The sequence below is a fragment of the Mustela nigripes genome, chromosome 9 (genome assembly GCF_022355385.1).
Source record: "Mustela nigripes isolate SB6536 chromosome 9, MUSNIG.SB6536, whole genome shotgun sequence".
Taxonomy (NCBI): domain Eukaryota; kingdom Metazoa; phylum Chordata; class Mammalia; order Carnivora; family Mustelidae; genus Mustela; species Mustela nigripes.
In genome coordinates this window covers 10,004,092-10,023,905 of record NC_081565.1, presented here as the reverse complement: position 1 = coordinate 10,023,905, position 19,814 = coordinate 10,004,092, and the positions used below count along the sequence as shown (strand labels likewise).

The following is a 19,814-nucleotide window of genomic DNA, read 5'->3' as shown; positions in this document are numbered from 1 at the left end:
CCACCAGTGGTGAGAACAAAGAAGCAGAGCAAATGATCTTCAAACATTTGTGTTTACCCTCAATCAACATAATTTTACAAATTACTATAAGACTCTTTAATTTCAGCAAACACAATTTATGCTTTAATTCAAAATTTGTAGATAGCCAGCCTCCAAAAAGGTTACTATTTCCATGCTGAAACAAGCCCTCTTAAAAACTGCCAATGCCTTTCAAATTAGCACAAAATTTACTTAGGTCTTTTTCACCATCAAAACCTATTGCAGGATCAGGAATAAAAGCCACTAAGGAACCCAGGAGGATTATGCTGATTTCTAAAGGAATGTAAGTTTAACTTTTTTTTTCCATGTATTTAATTTCTAATTAAATTCAGTTGTAAGTTTCTGAATCTATTCAAGACTTTGAGGAAGGTGATATAGTCGTACTGGAATAGAAAGTTGGCACACATACCCCCTAATCCATCCTTCAGAGATTTTTAGAGCCAACCAGAGAAGGCTCTGAAAGTGTCTTTGCAACCCATTCCCTAATAATCCATAAGAGAAAGAAGGCAGCCTCAGAAGGGTCCCTAAACACTCCTCTAATGAAGCTGGAGATACCGGGATGGGGGTGGAAAGAAATGTGCGTGTAAGGACTGATTCCAGAAATCTATGATTCAGGGAACAAAAGGCATTGGGAATGACTTTATCCTTCTAAAAAATGAGAACAGAACAGCCTATCACAGTGTCTCAGTTCTATCTTGTGCACCAGGCATTTAAAAAAAATAATAATAAAGGTACTGTTAATAGACCTAGATGTCAGGGTACAAGATACCTTGGTGGGGGGGGGACCTTAAATTAAACCGGTTGCTTAAGAAGATACAATGAGGTAGATACATACTTCTAAAAATCTATCCCTTCAAAATAAGCCAAATTAAAAGAAAGCACAAAATGGTTTGAGCACTATTGTTATAAAGTGAGAAATGTCGAACAATTAAAAACAGTAGGCTGTGATATGCTATTAACAGTTTTAATTCTTGTTGAATGAAAGTTGATGAGAAAAAAGCTTTAAACAAGAAGTATAAAACATAATGGCATATACCATATGATTACAACAATAAGCTAAAAACTAGGATTTGAAGAAAGTCTAGAAAAAAAATAAGAAAATGTTAATGAAAGTTACTTGGAGGCAAGATTAATATATGTAATTTTCCCTCATTTTCTGTATTTTCTACAATGATTATGCATTTTGAATTTTAAAAATATTAGATTCCTAGAAAGCTCACATCTAAGTATCTACGGGCTATAGACAATTCAAGCACACAGTTCAGGGATCACGCCACTTAAAATCTAAATGTAAGATACAGCTAAATCCCTCCTCCTTTATTTATATGCAAGCACTTCCAACTGTGTTCCCCAGGATGTGTCCCTTAAATGCTCTAAAGTTGCTTTCCAAATGAAGTACTGGAAACACTGGGTTTTCTCCAGCCAGGAGGCCCCCATCTATGCTCCTTAAACTAGCACTGGAGAATAAATCTACCGTATTTCACAGACTTTGTATTACCGTATGTGCTCAGTAACTGTTTATTAATGGAACACACTGTATGAAAAGCAAACTCACACTGCAACATTTTGAAAAGACTCAAAACAAACAAGAAATTTTATCTTCAAATGTTAAATGCATTTCTTCATCACAGTAGTACTTTCGGTTAGCTCCGGATTCTGGCCAGCCCAACTACCTTTCAGATTTGATCTGTCAGTAAGAGAGTATTTTTATGTGTGTAGGAAAGCAATTGTAATTTCCCACATTAGGTGATTGATTAAGTTCTCTCCTCTAAAAGGCTGATTGGCTTCCTGGTGCCAGTAAAATGATTGATGAATATTTCAACTGCTGCTCCCTTGCTTACTGCCCCCCCCATTTTCCCCTCCCCCAAGCACTGCTGCCCCTTTCCTGCTGGGTTCCCTTTTTACAGACCTACAGCATTTAAGGAGGCTTTGCAATTTTCCTTAATGAATCCAAGTTCTCAAATGCAGGGCATTTAATCTTAAAAGGACAGGAATCTCATCAATGTTGAATTAGTTTTGCAGATAAAAATCCATTTACAAGGAATGAGAGAAAAACTGAAATTAACTATAGGTTTGACTCAATGAATGAAATTGTACTTAAAAAAGAGAAAGTGTAGCATGGAGGGGTTATAATGGGAAGAAAAGTGATCATTTTAAAAAGAAAAATAAACTACATCTAATTTCAAGTTTACATTACCAATTGTAGCATTAGAACTTTAATTGTAAACATCTGTATAAAAGTGCACAGAGAGAATGGAATTTGCATGTAAATTATGTGATCCTACAGACTTTAAAGCAGCCAGGTGTTCTAAATTCGAAACAGGTAAACAGAGTATGTACAGTAAATACAAACGTTCTTTGAGGGATGACTGAACAGTATCTGAAATCAAAATCCTCCCAGATAATCTGTGCTGTATCATAGCTATTTGCTTTAGGCAGGGCTTTCCTAAATTGCAACTTCCTGTTTTACCCAATTCGTTCCATCATAAAGCTGGAAAATCCCTGAAGGATTATCTAATTTAGCTCTTTCATTTTACAGGTGACATATAGATATGACTTTGTAACAAGTTAGAATCAGAACCCAGGCAAAACCCAGGCAACAACTAGCTCCTCGGCATCCTACCTCCCCAGATAGTGTGGTTGGTTGGCCTCTTCTCTCCAGTCCTTTCCTACGCAGACCATACTGCTACCATAATTAACCCACACTGCCACATTTTTCTCACTCATTTTCTGTATTTTATAAGCTTTTACAAGTGATTCTTATACTTCCATTTGCAAAGAGTTACATCAACCTTCTTGGATTGGTTCCCTTCTTCTCCATATAGCCAGCTTTTGTGTGGCAAAAGTAAAAAAGGTACAAGAGACAAAGCCATTGTTTCAGAGAGCCTGATGCGGGCCTCCCTAGGACCCTGAGAACATGACCCAAGCCGGAAGGCAGAGGCTTAACCCACTGAGCCACCCAGGCGCCCAAAGCCATCGTTTCCTAAACTGAATTCCCCAATGCAGTCAAACAGCCAGGAGTTGATTGGCCTTCTCATCTTTATCTGGTTTATCTAGTCATTTTAGTTATAAGGAGAGCCACATTCCCAAACAGAAACTACATTCTGGTTTGAGGGCCCTTGGTCAAACCTTGGATTTACCTTTTAACACACTGCTTGACATAGATATTGGCCCCAATTTTCCCAAGTGACTAAGAAGTACATCATTCTCTTCCCATATGTTTTGGAGACTTTCTCTGACTACCAGCAAAGGACTCAGATTCAAAGGTCTCTGATAAAATCAAGACTCAGATCCCTGACCTAACTGTTCTTTCATTCATTTATTCATTCAACATTCATAAAACACCAATTCCTTGTGCTCAGTGTTGAGGACACTGATACAAGATACGTTACCTGTGCCTTGAGTAGCTCAAAACCCCTTCTTTCCTTAACACTCTTTAGGGCCACCAAGGATTGTCCCTTACTCCACAAAATAGTTTTCTGGTTGGCTTGTTAAAGCCAACATGAGAGAAAGAAAAAAGTGACTTGGAATTCTAAAAGTGAATCCTGTGACTATAGGAAGCTGAGTTCTGGGCCTCTTCAACAACTATAACTAGCCTGGATTCACAAGGATCTGCTTTGGGACAGACATTTTGCTTGGCACTTCACAGACCTTGTCACTAATCCTTAATAGCCTGGAGGTGGGGAAGAATTAAATCTAGGAAACAATTTTTCACAATGTTACTAACTACAAAATTTGGGGCTTAACCTATGGACTTTAGTTTTCGCACTTGCAAAATGAAGAGGATAACAGAGCACCTAATTCATAGAGTTATGAGGATAAACTGAGTTAATATATGTAAGGTGCTTAGAATATTATATAAATATTAGGGCACCTGGGTGGTTCAGTTGGTTAAGCGACTGCCTTTGGCTCAGGTCGTGATACTGGAGTCTCAGGATCGAGTCCCACATTGGGCTCCCTGCTCAGCAGGGAGTCTGCTTCTCCCTCTGACCCCTCCCCTCTCATACTCTCATTTTCTCTCTCAAATAAATAAATAAAATCTCTAAAAAAGACTACTATATAAATGTTAACTGCTAGAATTACTAAATGAGAACACCAAAGTTCAGAGAAGTCAAGTGGCAAAGTCACGTAGCTGTGATCTTTGTTCTGCCACACTCCAGAGTCCATGCTCTTTTCCTCTCACACCATCTAACCAAAATCCTTTCTCCTGACAAAAACTACTGCTACTTCCAAAAAACAAAGCCCTCTAAATAGATATCAGTGGGGGGTTCCCCCAGGTGGTTTATTATCCTGCTAAAAAGGGATTTTGAAGGAAGAAGGATTGTAAGGCTAGAGAGGAAGTCTCCTGACAGGTTAGATTTCAAGAGTAAAGCAATATGGAAGAAAAAATAATCTGCCTCGGTTATTAATTTTAGTAATTAAAACAATTCAAATCAATTGATGAAGCATGAATTTAAGAATTTCATGTGAAACTTGAAATTAAGTATTAAAGTGAAAAAGGAAACACTTGTATTTTACGACTAAGCTGCAACCCTGAGGGAATAATACAAAAATGCTTTAAAAGGTTCATTACATGAAACTCCAAGAACAAGATAATTACAGAGCTCTCAAGGAAGGAAGTCCAAACATCTCACTGATCTTTCATCACCCACCAAGCTTCATCTTAAGTTCTGATCCAGTAACTCCTTATTGTTATTCACATTGTCATGTGACATTTCTTCTCCTAGCAAGCTCACTACAGAATGTGTTCTATCTAGCAACTACCCTTAGGAGTAAATCCCTAACTCTTTAACAACATAGTAATTGACTTACACTAAAACGTTACTCACACTAGGAAAGGGTTTTCTTAGACCAGAAGAGGAGATACTTCTTCTATACAGGCTTTATTACCACTTCCCTCAGTGAAAATCACGTTAAAAGGCAAACCAATCTACAAAATGACATTGCCAAAATCACAACTTTAAAAGAGTCAATGAAAGCTGAACTTGTCTGAAAGCAAACAAGCAAGCTATTCTTGGAAGTTTTAAAAAGCAAGACAGGATCTTTTAAAATCCCACATAAATATTCTACTTTTACAGGAATGACTCATTAAGTATTTGTGTGTCACAGATTTATTTCCACAATTAAAAACCTCCCCTTAGTGAGGAAACAGGTTCTGTTGGAAAATTTCTACCACCAGATAATTAAGAGTTAAGCAACAGGTTTCATGTAACAGGTAACAAAAGCCTTATCAGAGAACTCAGTGAGGATGAACTATGATACACTTCATTTAGTCTCAAGCAAAGAAAACTCAAAATATGAACTCTTTCATTTTTTTCCCCTCTCTGCAGTCCCTTTGCAGAGGGGGGAAAAAAAGGCAATGAAAGGACAACCCAAAGTAACAAAGTACTAACAATAGTATCTTGTGAGGTCACCATTTTCTTACACCTTAGGTTCATTCATTTATAACAGAGTTCTCACATAGTTTTGGTCTGAGGGATCAGAACCCCTTTTACATTCTTCAAAATAACTGAGGACTTCCATGAGCTAATGTTTATGTGGGTAAAAACTATCGATCATTTATCATGCTAGAAAACTTGAGAAATTTTAAGACTACTCATTTAAAAGTAACAAACCCATCACATTAAATAACATTTGTATGAAAAATAACTATTTTACAACAAAAAAACTGGTGAGAAGAATGGCATTGTTTTGTATTTTTGGTAATCTCTTTAACATCTGGCTTAATTCTGGCAGCTAGATTCTTCTATATGCATTTTATCACAATGTGATAAAATGTTTTGGTTGAAGTATAGGCAGAAAATATCGCCTGAGATTTATGATTGGAAAAGGAAGAAGTATTTGCTTACTAAAATAGTGGGCACCTGGGTGGCTCACTAGGTTAAATCCTCTGCTTTCGGCTCAGGTCACGGCCTGCATTGGGCTCTCCGCTCAGTGGGGAGCCTGCTTCCTCCTCTCTCTGCCTGCCTCTCTGCCTACATGTGATCTCTATCAAATAAATAAATTTAAAAAAAAAATTTTTGTTAAAAAAAATAAAATAATTGTAGATATTTTTCTTTGATAATCCACCAAAACTCAGTTAAATGTTTTAGAAGTAGTTTTTTTTTTTTTAAGATTTTATTTATTTGTCAGACAGAGATCACAAGTAGGCAGAGAGGCAGGCAGAGAGAGGGGAGGGGAAGCAGGCTCCCTGCTGAGCAGAGAGCCTGATGAAGGGCTCTCGAACCCAAGACCCTGGGATCATGACCTGAGCTGAAAGCAGAGGCTTTAACCCACTGAGACACCCAGGAGCCCCTTAGAAGTAGTTTCTTAAAGGTTAGTTCAGTATGAGGGGTGCCTGGGTGGCACAGTCGGCTAAGAATCAACTCTTGGTTTTGGCTCAGATTGTGATCTTAGGATCATGAGAAGGGGCCCTACATCTGCTCTACGTGGAGGCTGCTTAGACATTCTCTCCCGGGGCGCGTGGGAGAGTGTTAAGTGTCTCAGCTGTTAAGTGTCTGCCTTGGGCTCAGATCATGATCCCAGGGTCCTGGGATCAAACCCTGCATCAGGCTCCCTGCTCTGCGGGAAGCCTGCTTCTCCCTCTCCCACTCCCCCTGCTTGTGGTCCCTCTCTCACTGTCTCTCTGTCAAATAAATAAAATCTTTAAAAAAAAAATTTTTTAAAGGCACTCTCTCCCTCTCCCTCTGCCCATTCCTTACCCCTATCCCCATATTCTCGCTAAAGTAAATCTTCTAAAAAAAAAAAAAGTTAGTTCAGTGTGAAATATAAAACTGTATCAATGAACTTTGTGTATTCTGTCACTTAAAATCCACTGGTCTATCAACCTTTGAACATGATTCTGTACACACCAGTGACCTGTAAAATATTCCTTCACTGAAATATGATATTCAAAATATTAGCACATTTCATTATATATAATATCAATATAAAACCAAATTTGTTAATAGTGATACTTTTCTTCTTCAGAAAAGGCCTTAAGGGGCACCTGGGTGGCTCAGTGGGTTAAAGCCTCTGCCTTCAGCTCAGGTCATGATCCCAGGGTCCTGGGACTGAGCCCCACATGGGGCTCTCTGCTCAGCACAGAGCCTGCTCCCCCAGACTCGCCTGCCCCTCTGCCTGATCTCTGTCTCTCAAATAAATAAATAAAATCTTAAAAAAAAAAAAAGAAAGAAAAAAGAGAAAAGAAAAGGCCTTAAATACTGGGTAGCTGTCAAACTCAAAGTGGTAGGCATAAGTTTTCCAAAATTCCAATTGCCATCTGAAAGGTCAGATTTTACTCACCAGCAACAAATACTGTCAGTTTTCCTTGATGTAACAAGTTCACCGTTCGTTTTCCAAAAGAATGGACTGCCAAATACGTAAGTCCAAATAAACCATAGTTTGTCAACTGCTCTTTCAAGTGAAAACAGTGTTCCACTAAAAAAAGCAGCTACTGGTTCAGCTTACAACGTAACTGCACAAGCACTTTTCCTTATAACAAGTACTCTGGGGACACCTGGGTGGCTCAGTTGGTTAAGCCGCTGCCTTCGGCTCAGGTTATGATCCCAAGGTCCTGGAATCGAGTCCTGAATGGGGCTCCTTGCTCGGCAGGGAGCCTCCTTCTCTCGCTGCCTCTGCCTGCCCCTCTGCCTGCTTGTGTGTACTCTCTCTCTCTATCTCTGGCAAATAAATAAAATCTTTAAAAAAAAAAAAAAAACAAGTACTCTCTTTTGGTACGCAGTCGAAATTCTTTGTGTGTACTTGCCTACTTGCCATTTCCTCAATGGAGTATCAAAAACATGTGTACTGAAGGGTCAAGATTTAATAACATTAATCATTTTTACCCCTTCATCAAAGTCAGACTTAGGTGAAATGCTTTTAAAAAAAATGCAACTGCATGGGGCACCTGCGTTTATCAGACGGCTAATCGTCTGCCTTAGGCTTGGGTCCTGATCCTGGGATGGAGCCCCTCATCAGGCTCCCTTCTCAGTGGGGAGCCTGTGTCTCTCCCCCTCTCTCCATCACTCCCCCCGCTTGTGCTCTCTCGCTCCCTCTGTCAAATAAATAATAAAATCTTTAAAAAATAAAAAAACACAAGTGCATGGAGGTGACAATACAATGACTACTCGTACAGTGTATTTGTGCCTTGATTTCGTCTAAGGTGCAAACAGTTTTCAACCACCATTGTTTTTGCAACATCAGTACAAATGTCAACAAGGTGAAAAAGGCAAATAATGCCAATATTACAATAAAAGTAGCTCTGACCTCAAGAACCTCTTGAAAGAGTCTCAGGGACTCTCCCAGAAGTGCTTGAAACACCTTTGAGAACCACTGGTTTAGATAATATAGATAACGAAGTTAAGGACTCAATGAATGGGAAGAAATTACATCTAAAACAATCCAGTAACCAACGATCAACAAATGATGAATGATAGAAAATAATACAATCCAACTGAGTACTGTCATTACTCTTTTATAAATTTTAAAAGGCAAGAGATGAGGAAGCAGGATAAAAAATGTGTAAGACTTCATAAAAGTGTCGTGTCTTTTTTTTTCTGAGAAAAACTAAATTGAATTAAGTTAGAGTTAACTGTGATACAAAGAACATTGCATTTGATCTCTAAGACGTTAACAAAAATGGGTAACGAGACTTCATTTTTAATGCTTCCAAAATGACACAGCTTCAAGATTGAAATAAATGCATGAGTTACATAAAATTAATTATTTTAATGAAAACTAAATATAGGATAAGGCAGTTCCCTTCAATGAAATCAGCCTGTCCTTCATTTTGGCACAGATTTGTTAATGAAATGCTTCCCAAGTCTTAAACTATGATTATACCTCTGTTTCCTTTGGATTCAAAGGGAATATCACAGTAGTTTTAAAAATTTGGTTAATCAATTATGTCCTTTTCAAGCGGTGTTTTAAAGGAGAAAATTAACAACACAGGAATCTTGATGCTATAGTGACTAACTAGAAGAGCAAGCAGAACCCACTCATAGACCTCTGAAATGCTCTTATAGACAGATCTAGAATTCCATGATACTATGAAATGTATTAGGTTACATATAAAAGCTGAGAAGGCTAGTTATCTCTCCCACATAAGGAATTTAGTTGTGCACTTCTCTCAAAATTATGATTCTGGAGTACTTTTTAAATGAATTGTGAATTGTTTCCAATGCAAATAGTTGTTCAAGCAAATATCTAGGGTTAATATATCTTTTGCTAATACCATAGTCACAGTCCCAATGTGTTTGTTACTCAAACAATGCCCTCTATCATTATTATTAACAACTTGTTCTTATAATTTCCCCCTTCAACAAAGTCACTATTCTGGTTCCAACCATCCACAGAGTGTATCTTCAAATCAAATGCTCGGATTTGTTTCTGGAATACATTACATGTTGCTGCCTAGGGAATTGGGTTTTGGAAACATTACACTTGCCAGCTGACTTATCAACAGTGCGCAAAGAATTGACACCAAAAGCAAGAATCCCTCCAGAAAATAGAAAAATATGCTACTACTGCCATCTGTGGTTTATGCTTGAATAGCTTCTCTGATATAAACAACTGAAGGGTGTACAGTTTGCAATTAGGATCCAAAGACCTCATTATTTGAATATATTTTAAGTTAACTCTTAATGTAATAAACTATAGAGTTTATTTGGTATGACATAAGAATTTTTGATTCTTTTTTTTTTTTTTTTTTTTAAAGATTTTATTTATTTATTCGACAGAGAGAGATGACAAGCAGGCAGAGAGGCAGGAAGAGAGAGAGGAGGAAGCAGGCTCCCTGCTGAGCAGAGAGCCCGATGCGGGGCTCGATCCCAGGACCCTGAGATCATGACCTGAGCCGAAGGCAGCAGCTTAACCCACTGAGCCACCCAGGCGCCCCAGAATTTTTGATTCTTTATTTGAACTTATAATAGTGATAGAGAAACCACAAACTACCTTGTATGAAAATTTTTCCGCTGTATAAAGGCTCATTTTCCCCAATACCCATTCATTTCTAAAGAAACTCAAATGCTTAAATGTCTCCTGTGAATTTCTAATTAGAAGAATTTCTTTTGAAATAGTGACTGTCAGTATTAAAACAACCCCAAAATTCTTAAAGAAATGTATTTTTAAGGAATTTTCTACTGAGACATGAGAATATGCTCCATCCAAGACAAATTTTGAAAGTCCAATTATCCCCATTTTTTCAAAAACAAAAATTCAAAAATGCAAGTGAAGCCTCAAAGTAGGCTAACTTCAGAACATATTTTCTCTCAGTTTGCATTCTCAAATGACAACCACTGTAGCTTAGGGATCAAAAGATTTGGTGTAGCTGGGGGTGGGGAAAAAAGTAATTCAGCTCCCCAGCAGCCAGCTGAGGAAATCCTGGTTAGCTCCCCAACTAAATCACTGTTAATTAGAATTACCGGGTTACCTAGTGAAGTCTTATTTAAATAATCATAACTAGCAAAAAACTGTTTTCTTGAGAAGGTGTTCTACACAGACTGCTATTTAATAGCAGGTAATAAGGGAAGGACAAAATAAAGTCGGAAATATCTTATTCTTTCAAAGTTCTCTCTTTTACAGTTAGTTCTAAACCACACTGAAAAGCAAGCAATAAGACATCTCACAATGGTCTCCTCCTAATTTTCATTATCTGTAGTCTGACAGCCTTATCTTTTTCACAAAGACAAGCCATGTTGGAAAACAAGCAATAAATACTGGGCTTGATTGTAGTACTACTGTATATATCAAAGTTACACCCAGAGGGGTTTTTTTGTTTTTTGGAGAGTTTGGGTTTTTTTTTTTTTTTTTTCTTTTTAGGCTAAGCTAAGAGGAATCTGCAACTTTGGCTCTAACACGACTCAGCACCGAAAATCAATTACCTGCTCAGGACTTCTTGCCGACTTTCAATAATTCTGGTATTTCTGAACTCTAGTTATCAACCAAAAGCATCCGTAAACCCTTAAGAAATTACCTGAGCCAGGGAAAAAGCTGACCTTAAAAATGCCAGTTTGAATCAAAAAAAGAATACAAAAGTTTGAAACAAAAAACACTCTCTTACAATGTCTTGGTTTTGGAAATACTTTCAAAGCACTGCAAAGAACTAAGTATTTGCATGGGATTCAGTAGCTACTTCTGTTAAAATTGTTTCAAGCACAATTTGGTTTTTGTGCAGGAACGCAAATTTTATCTTTTGATTCAGAACTTTAATTTTTTTGACTGTGACTCATTTTCACATATAAGGTGATTGGTTCACACAAAATAAGGTATTTTTATTGTCCTACTTTAAAAAAAAAAAAGAATAGATATGACCAAGAATATAGAATTTACTCTTAAAAGGCATCCTCTTGAATTTAGCCTTCAACCTATATGGAAACAAATACTTAAACAGAAAGTGTCCTTTAACTTGGCTAGAACACAAAGGTAAATATAAGAACTAAAAATTATGACAAAACCCCGAAGAGATCTAAGTGAGCTTGTTGAAAACTAAGTTTCCTGGCTTTTGAAATTCTGAAGCCAGAGGTTGTGATCTGAACAAAATTCACCAACGGACCAACTTATTCAACACAAACCAATAAATATCTATCTAGTTATAAAAAGTTTAAGTGATGGTGTCTTAATTACAAGATGAAACACACTAACACAGCCCCAGGCCCCCAAACATACAAACATTCATTAGCAATTTAAGGCAACTTGCACAACAAACACAAGTGGCATAAAAAACTTCTTTATCAATATCATGCTAGCAGTTGGCATTTCTAAACCCTATTCTCCCCTAACCTAAAATTAGGTATTTTAATCTAAGGCTTGTTTTTTACCTTTGCCCCACAGGAAAAGGGGGAAAAAAAGAAAAACCAAGAAGTTATGAATAAAATACGGAAAGGCAAGATTTGGCCATAGTTTAGCAAATCTACCAGGTTTTCTTTCCCCGCTTAGCTCTCCCTCCTCCTCCCCATCTAACTTCCTTTCACATGCCAATGCACACACACCACACTCCTTTTTCCTATGTAATTCAGAATAATTTATAGATTATGAAGGATTTCATGATCTTTTCATTACAAGAAACAGAAATGCTAACAAAGATTTTGATGGTAAACCTGATATCAGAAATGTGGTCATCTCACACCTCAGCTGCTCAAAAATCAGCAGTGAACCTGTTTATTCTTTGTAGCCTTTCAGTGTTCTTTGGAGGTCAAAGAACTTACTAAAAAATTCCTGTGTGCCCTTCGTATAAAACAGAACCACAGCATGTTTTTGTTTTTGTTTTTTTAAATGAAAGTAGAAAACTCTGAGGTGACTCAGAATTAACTTTTAAAGTCACAGAACTAAATGTTAAACTGTCATGGAAAATATCTGATATTTTTCAGATATTTTCAGATTTGCATGACACGCTCATAGAAGGAAAAAGGCGTCAAATTATTAGCGAATTTCTCCTCATTTCCTCCAAAGTATAGTTACACAAAACATGCTTTTAATTACTGGTAATGACTTATAACCTTCCTTTTACTTAAAATATCGAAAAGACTACTTCATTCTATTAAAATACAACAAACCTAATAGTCAGCATATACTTCCTCAAATCCTCCTCCTTTGAAACCCCAAAAAGAGAGCAGTCTTCTATTATGACTAAATGAGTTCGTGTTATGAAAACCTAGAGCAACAACTGAAAATACCTAGCGCAACCAGTACATGAAATTCCTGAAAGGGTGATGGTGCATCAAAAGGCTAGCAATTGTTCTGATAGAATAATAAAAAACATCTAAAAGACTGTAAATTCAGCATTAATGGCATTTCCGGCAGGAAAACATTTCTAAAATTCCACCTCCAGTTTATTTCTTCATGACACAAACCGAAAGACCTCCTATCTAGATAGCTAACCACTGCAAATATTTCATGCAAAATGGAAATCAGTCATTAGGTTAAAAAGCCAGGAGAATTTATTTACTCTGCTTAGAACTTAAGGAGTTTCACTTACTTTTGGAGGAAAATATTAATAAGTATAAAAGCAAGGAAAAAAAGTCCCCACCATTTCAAAGGTAAACTTTTTTTTTCTATTCTGTTAATTCTATTGTAAGCATGTTAAATTACAATAGATAATGAACATAAATTGTAAAACACTACAAAATACTCATTATTACACTGAAAAATAAAACATCCCATAACAGTCTAATGTTTCGTGTATTTTCTTTTAAGCCCTATCAAACTGCCCAAAGTCCCACTGTGTTTTCAAGAAAAAGGAAATATTTGTAGCACTAAAATGGACTCATGTAAAATATTAAAGCCAGCCTGGTCTAAATGGAATGTTCAATAACATTCTTTTAAATGGTTCTGACCAATTGAGGAAATGAGACTATGAATGGGAAATTTGATTAAGAGTTAAAATTACCATTGAGTTCTTTAAAATGTACTAATGAATAATTAATAGCAAATGCAGTTCCTAGGCTTCCCTTACAACATTCTCAAGTAGAACTGAAAGTAATGTCTGCACTAAAATCGATCATCTACATATTAGGCACAGGTGGGTACAGGAAGTAAACACACGTAGAAAGACATTATGAAAATATATGCCCTTAATATGGGCTATAAGATAGATGTAAATTGGGTAAAAAAAAAAAAATCAGCATCATAAATTTTAGATCAGGATTTACAACGTTCATACATCAATATCAAAAGAAATCTCTGTTTAAAAAGCTTAAAAAGTCAAAAGCCTTAAAGAAATCCTTTGTTCCTACGATACTACTGTCTTCTACCCTCGATGGATTCCAGCCTCCTCCTTTGTGACACGGGATTTTATTGATCTCAAACATGTTCACATTCAGAAATTATTCTCCAAAGACATCCCGGGGGACTGCCAGCCACCCAGATACCACACATCACATACATCTTAAAAAAGGACAAGAGCTTTTAAAACATACCACTATTTGGTCAGCAACATCAAGTGAAATTAACCAGGCTCTCTGCTAAACCAACTTTTCCCTTAACTGGTAAAAATACCAGATCTACTGAATTGGCAGTAAATGTCTGATGAGTTTATAAGTACACGAAGGCGCAGATTAACCCCCAAATCTCTCTCCTTCCGTAGCTCCTCATTCATTCCACAATTGAGCGCCTAAATGACCTATTTTCAGGTTACTTTCTTCACACCTGCCCGGTCACTGTCCTGATTGAGAAACTTCTTACTGAAGCAATTAATTTTTAGTGCCTCCTAACTGTCCCGGGTGTTTGCATTCAATTTGAAATCTGTTACTTGTTAGACACTGTTCGGTCCTAGATCTTTCAGAGAATTGCGAGTTTATGGCGCAGAGAGGGGAGGAGGCGCTGATCTCTGAGAGCCTGCCCTTTATTCGGAAATGAGGAGATGTGAAAGGTGGAAGGCAGGGCAAATAAATAAATAAATCGGGTTTGCAGCCGGAGCGTTTGCCCGCCTGTACGAGCACCCTTTGTAATGCAGGCCTCCCGGGGCTATCGCCTGCGCTAATTGCTCCAGGGCGCTTTCCAAGTTCAAAAGTTCACCTTTTACGACCTCACAAAAGCTCCTTACACGTTACCAATAAAAACATTCCGCGGCAAACACCGAGGGGGGAAAATATCAAACAGATACAAATAAAACACCCCGCAGAGGAAGGGAGTTGGGGGCGGGGGGGGGGGGGGAGAAGGCAAGTCGTCCCGGAGGAACCCGAGGACTTGGCCCGGACGTGGGGGCAGGGGGAGAGCCGGAGGAAGGGCCGGGCCAGGTGAGGAATTCACAGCGCCCGGGTCCCGGACCGCGAAAGGAAAGGGGAGAACTGAGCATGGGAAGGCGCGGACCCAGACGGGCCGCTGGAGGGAGGGAAGAGGCAGGTGTCCCGAGCCCCCGGTCGGGCCAGGGAGCTGAGCCTGCAGAGAAGGGGGCTGAGTACGGCGGAGGCAGGAGCAGAGGAATGGGGTGTGGAGCAGGCACCGAAAGATCCGAAAAGGAAGCGCTGAGCCGGGAGCTAACGAACTGGGGGTCGGGGCAGAGATGGAGGCTCGCGGTGCATACGGGGGTGGCAGGGGAAGCGCGGGACTGCAGAGTGGGAAAGCGGCTCCAGAAAGGTGAGGGCAGAGAACGACTAGGACGAGGGTGTGGCGTTCGCGGAGGGAGGGGGCACCCGCGTGGGAAGGAGCCGAGGGGACTGGGGGAGGGGAGAGGAGGGCGCTGAAGGGACCCTCCGAGGGGAGAAAGGGGAAGCTCTGAGCACAGGGGACACGAGGGGGAGGGAAACCCCCACTGACGGGACGCGAGGTGGGGGGGCCGCCGAGGGTCCAAGCTGAAGGGACCCAGGGGATGGGGAGGGCTCAGCGCTGAGGGGACCTGGGGGGAGGGAGGAGGATTCGCGCACAGGGGACGGGGGGAGGGGAGGCCTGTGAAGAAGGGACAGGGGGGAGGGGGAAACGAAGGTCCGGGTTGAAGGAACCGGGCAGGGGGAGGGTCCGCACTGAGGGGAACCGGGAAGGAGGGGGAGGGTCCACACTCAGGAGCACGGGGGAGGTGAGGGAGGGTCCGCAACTAAGGGGACCGGGGTGAAGGTCCACGCTGAGGGGACCCAGAGCCGCTGCGGCTTTCCAGAGAGTCGGCTGAGAGGAAAAGAACCCCGGGGGCAAGGGACAGGCGATCGCTTCTTCCTGGGCCCGGGTTCCGCACGCCCCTCACCCACCGTTGCGCGGCGGCGGAGGGAGCGCGGCGGGCGGCTCTAGGAACCCCGCCGAGCCCCCGCCGCCTCCCCCTCCGCTAGGCGGCCGTTCGTCCCGCTCCATGCGGTGGTGCTCAGGGCCCGCGCTCGGTTCGCTGCTCCGCCATGACCGGCGCCCTCGTCCTCGTCGTCGTCGTTCGCCGGGGGGAGGGGGCTGTCAGGGGCCGGCGGAATCCCGGCCGCGGCGCTCTCTGGGCCCCGAGCCGCCCGGCTCCGCGCCCCTCCGCGCCGCGCCCCCTCAGCACTGGCCAGCTCCCTCCCCCGACGTCACGCGCCGCTGCCACGCACGGGCCCGACGGGCACTCTGGGAATTGAAGTCCGCCGGGCGAGGCCGGCCACGCGGGACCCCACTAATTGAAGGGGTGGGAAGAAGAATAAGCAGACCTGAGAAGTGATGGCTAAGGCCTGTCAGTGTCACCAACCGAGATAAGAACTTCTGATAAAAATTTAACAAAGATTACTTCAGGACCTTCTCTTTATTTGATTTTTCCAAGATCAAAGTACCCTGCGACTCCCCGTATCCCCCCTCATAGACAATGAGTCTTTCCTAGGGGCGGATCGGGAAGGAGCTGGTTGAGCACGTGCAATGAAGCCCAGCCCTGTGGGCGGGGACTAGAGGGGGCGGAGCTTTGAGGTATTCACGAGGGACTTCCTCCGCGGCTTCAGGACAAATTGGACCAGAGATTAAAGGGCCGGAGTTTAACTCCAGGTGACTACGTTCGTATGCAAATGGAATCTATAAAACTCTCCTTTCCGGGGTACTCTTAAAAGCCTTTTACCTCCGGGTGGGCGGGAAAGACAACGGTTTCTCTTCCTCCTCTTTCATTTTCCCCCTCCTCTTTCATTTTCCCCCTGCCCAACAGAATGGAAAATAAAGCTCCAGGCCATTGATGCCATTAAAGAAACTCTCAGGCTCCTGACTCCTGGTGTCTTGAAGCCCCCCGCATGAGAAACTCTTTACCCAGCCTTGTTCGCCTTCCCTTCTCCTTGGTTATCTTATCTGTAAAATGGGGTGAGAATAGGGACGAAGTCCAATCGAAAGATCGCAAACCCCCCCCCACCCCCCCCCCCCCCCCGCCGCCCCGCCGCCTCAGTTTCCCAGAGAAAAATGCGGCTTTTGCGGTCTCCCCTGCTCCCAACCGAGCCTAACTTCTGCAGCCACCAGGTGGCGCGCGGCCACCAGCCTCTGGGCCTGCCGGGGCATCAGCCTTGGGCGACACTCCCAGGGAAGGACTTGCTGCCACCCCAGGTCTAACTAAGCTCTACCTGACCTGCTTGAAGACAAGGAACAAGAACTCTTGCTTTGCCCGCCTCTCCCCTGCCGGGTCATGCCACAGCTTCCTCATGGCTGCCCCTTCCTCACCACCCCTGAATCCCACCCTACCAAACCAATGGCTCATCTCTCATTCCCTGCTTATCCTGGCATTCACACCCCTGCCTGGGCTGAGCCCTGCCCACAGTTCCCATCACACCCCCTTCCTCCCCTGCTACACAGGACGTTTTGCAACGCTTCCTTGCACTTTGAAGGTGTTACCTTCATTGGTTAACCTGTATTGTATCTTTAATCAGGAAAGTGCTGACCACTTTTCTGAGAGATTTACATGAACGCTATGTTGTCTAAACCTTGCACCTGCTCTATGAGGTAACTCCTATATTGTCTCTATGATACACTGATGAAGTGACCCAGCAGTAACGGGGATTCCAAACCTAGTGCATCAGACATCAGAGCCTGAACCTTGGCTCCTTCAAGCTGGAGCTCTGGCTGGCTTCATCCAACCCACTCCCAAACTCCTATTCATTTTTAAGATCCTGTTCAAATATATCCTTAGGGACATGTTTTTAAATACTTCCCACAAGGGGACATCTAGATCCACTCTGTGTTCTCTTATAGCTCTGTTGAGCTAATTGCTTCCCTACTAGCATTCCTCAGCCCTGAGAGGGGGAAAAAAGCCTTTAGTGTGGTGTGAGTGGGAAGGGGGCAAAGACATGGATCCTCTGGGTCACACTCTTAGTCCTGGGTTCTAAAATACGTTGGGACATTTGGCTTTCCTAGGCCTTCCAGAACTTCCCTTTCTTTTTCTGTCTCTCTCTCTCTCTCTCTTTTTTTAAGTTGCTTTTTGAGTTTTGTTTTTTGGGGGGGTTTTTTGAAAGATTTTATTTATTTATTTTTGACAGACAGAGATCACAAGTAGGCAGAGAGGCAGGCAGGGGGTGGTGGGGGGAAGCAGAGAGCCCTATGCGGGCCAGATCCCAGGAACCCGAGACCATGACCCGAGCCAAAGGCAGAGGTTCCAACCCACTGAGCCACCTAGGTGCCCCTGGTTTTTGTTTTTTTGACAGAGCACAAGCAAGGAGAAGAGCAGGCAAAAGGAGAGGGAGAAGCAGCCTCCCCACAGAGCAGGAAGCCCAATCTGGGGCTCAATCCCGGGACCCTGGGATCACAACTGTAGCCAAAGGCAGATGCCTAACTGACTGAGCCACCCAGGCACCCTCAGAACTTCCCTTTTTATCTCAGTCCTCTGGAGGTAATGAGTTCCCTTTCCCTGGACATCCAATCAGAGGTTAAGTGGCACTGCAGAAACCTGAAGGCCTGGGGTTTCAGTGGTGGACATATTCTAAGTTAACCCTCAAAGATGGGGCCAAAAAGTTCACCAAAAACTCAGCCCTTCGAAGCAACTTCTCCTCCTCCTTCAGACTCCAGCTTTGTTGCCACTTTCTCCTAAAAGCTTTTCTAGATCTGACTAGTCAAATCCCTTTCTTCACTCCTTCATCATTATAACCCCAGCTGCTGAGCACAGAGCCTGAACATAATAGACACTCAATAAATAATTACTAAGTGGACGAAAGGATGAATAAAACAGATCAGACTTTTCTACTTAATAACTGTGACCTTGGGCGTGTTACTTCTGAGCCTCAAAGTCCTGGTTTATAAGGCAAGGGAGAGAAAATAATAGTCGCTTCTTCACGCGATTGTTATGAGAATTAACATGATGCATGCAAAGCAGATAATATAAGGCCTGGCCTAATAAATGGGACCTGTTATGTTAAAGAGGATCCTAATTCCCATTCACCCCTTCTCTGAAAATGCCCCTTGGGAAAAGTCAACTACGTTGAGACTGAGAAAGGTGAGGGAAATGACAATGTGCTGAGACCTCAGCCACTGTCCTAAACATACAGAGTCCTATAAGGTAGGCAGCTACCATGTGGCCGGCACCTATGATGGAATCTTTTCCCTGCAGTGTTCCCTACCCACCCCCAACAATCCTGAGAAGTCAGTACTTTACCTCAATTTATGAATGAGGAAACAGGCTCGGAAGGACAGATGGAAAAGATTCCCATCATGTGCAGAAGTCCTAACAGAAGAGCTGGGAAGGAAAGTATGTAAGGATATGGAGAGATCTTCAGGGGAGTTGTCCTGAGGCCAGAGGCAGACAGAGGAACAGGACAAAACAGGGAGACAGTTAAGAACAAAGCAGGTTTAGGGACACCTGGGTGGCTCAGTGGGTTAAAGCCTCTGCCTTCAGCTCAGGTCATGATCCCAGGGTCCTGGGATCGAGCCCCGCATTGGGCTCTCTGCTCCTCAGGGAGCCTGCTTCCTCCTCTCTCCTGCCTGCCTCTCTGCCTACTTGTGATCTCTGTCTGTCAAATAAATAAATAAAATCTTTTTAAAAAGAAAGAAAGAATGGGGGCGCCTGGGTGGCTCAGTGGGTTAAGCCGCTGCCTTCGGCTCAGGTCATGATCTCAGGGTCCTGGGATCGAGTCCTGCATTGGGCTCTCTGCTCGGCAGGGAGCCTGCTTCCTCCTCTCTCTCTGCCTGCCTCTCTGCCTACTTGTGATCTCTCTCTGTCAAATAAATAAAATAAAAAATCTTTAAAAAAAAGAAAAAAGAAAGAAAGAAAGAAAGAATGGGCGCCTGGGTGGCTCAGTGGGTTAAGCCGCTGCCTTCGGCTCAGGTCATGATCTCAGGTCCTGGGATCGAGTCCCGCATGGGGCTCTCTGCTCGGCAGGGAGCCTGCTTCCTCCTCTCTCTCTGCCGGCCTCTCTGCCTACTTGTGATCTCTCTCTGTCAAATAAATAAAATAA

The 19,814-nt window shown here is 42.2% G+C and overlaps 1 protein-coding gene across 2 annotated transcripts in view; it reads right to left on the bottom strand.

The window, feature by feature from the left end:
- Positions 1-15,967, bottom strand: part of NR6A1 (nuclear receptor subfamily 6 group A member 1) — a 225,534-nt gene extending 209,567 nt beyond the window's left edge. For both annotated transcript variants that reach the window (XM_059410835.1, XM_059410836.1), the window contains exon 1: positions 15,696-15,967. In XM_059410835.1, coding sequence (XP_059266818.1) covers positions 15,696-15,795 — 100 coding nt within the window. In that variant the 5' untranslated portion in view covers positions 15,796-15,967. The remainder of the gene's footprint in view (positions 1-15,695) is intronic.
- Between the last annotated feature and the right edge of the window lie 3,847 nt (positions 15,968-19,814).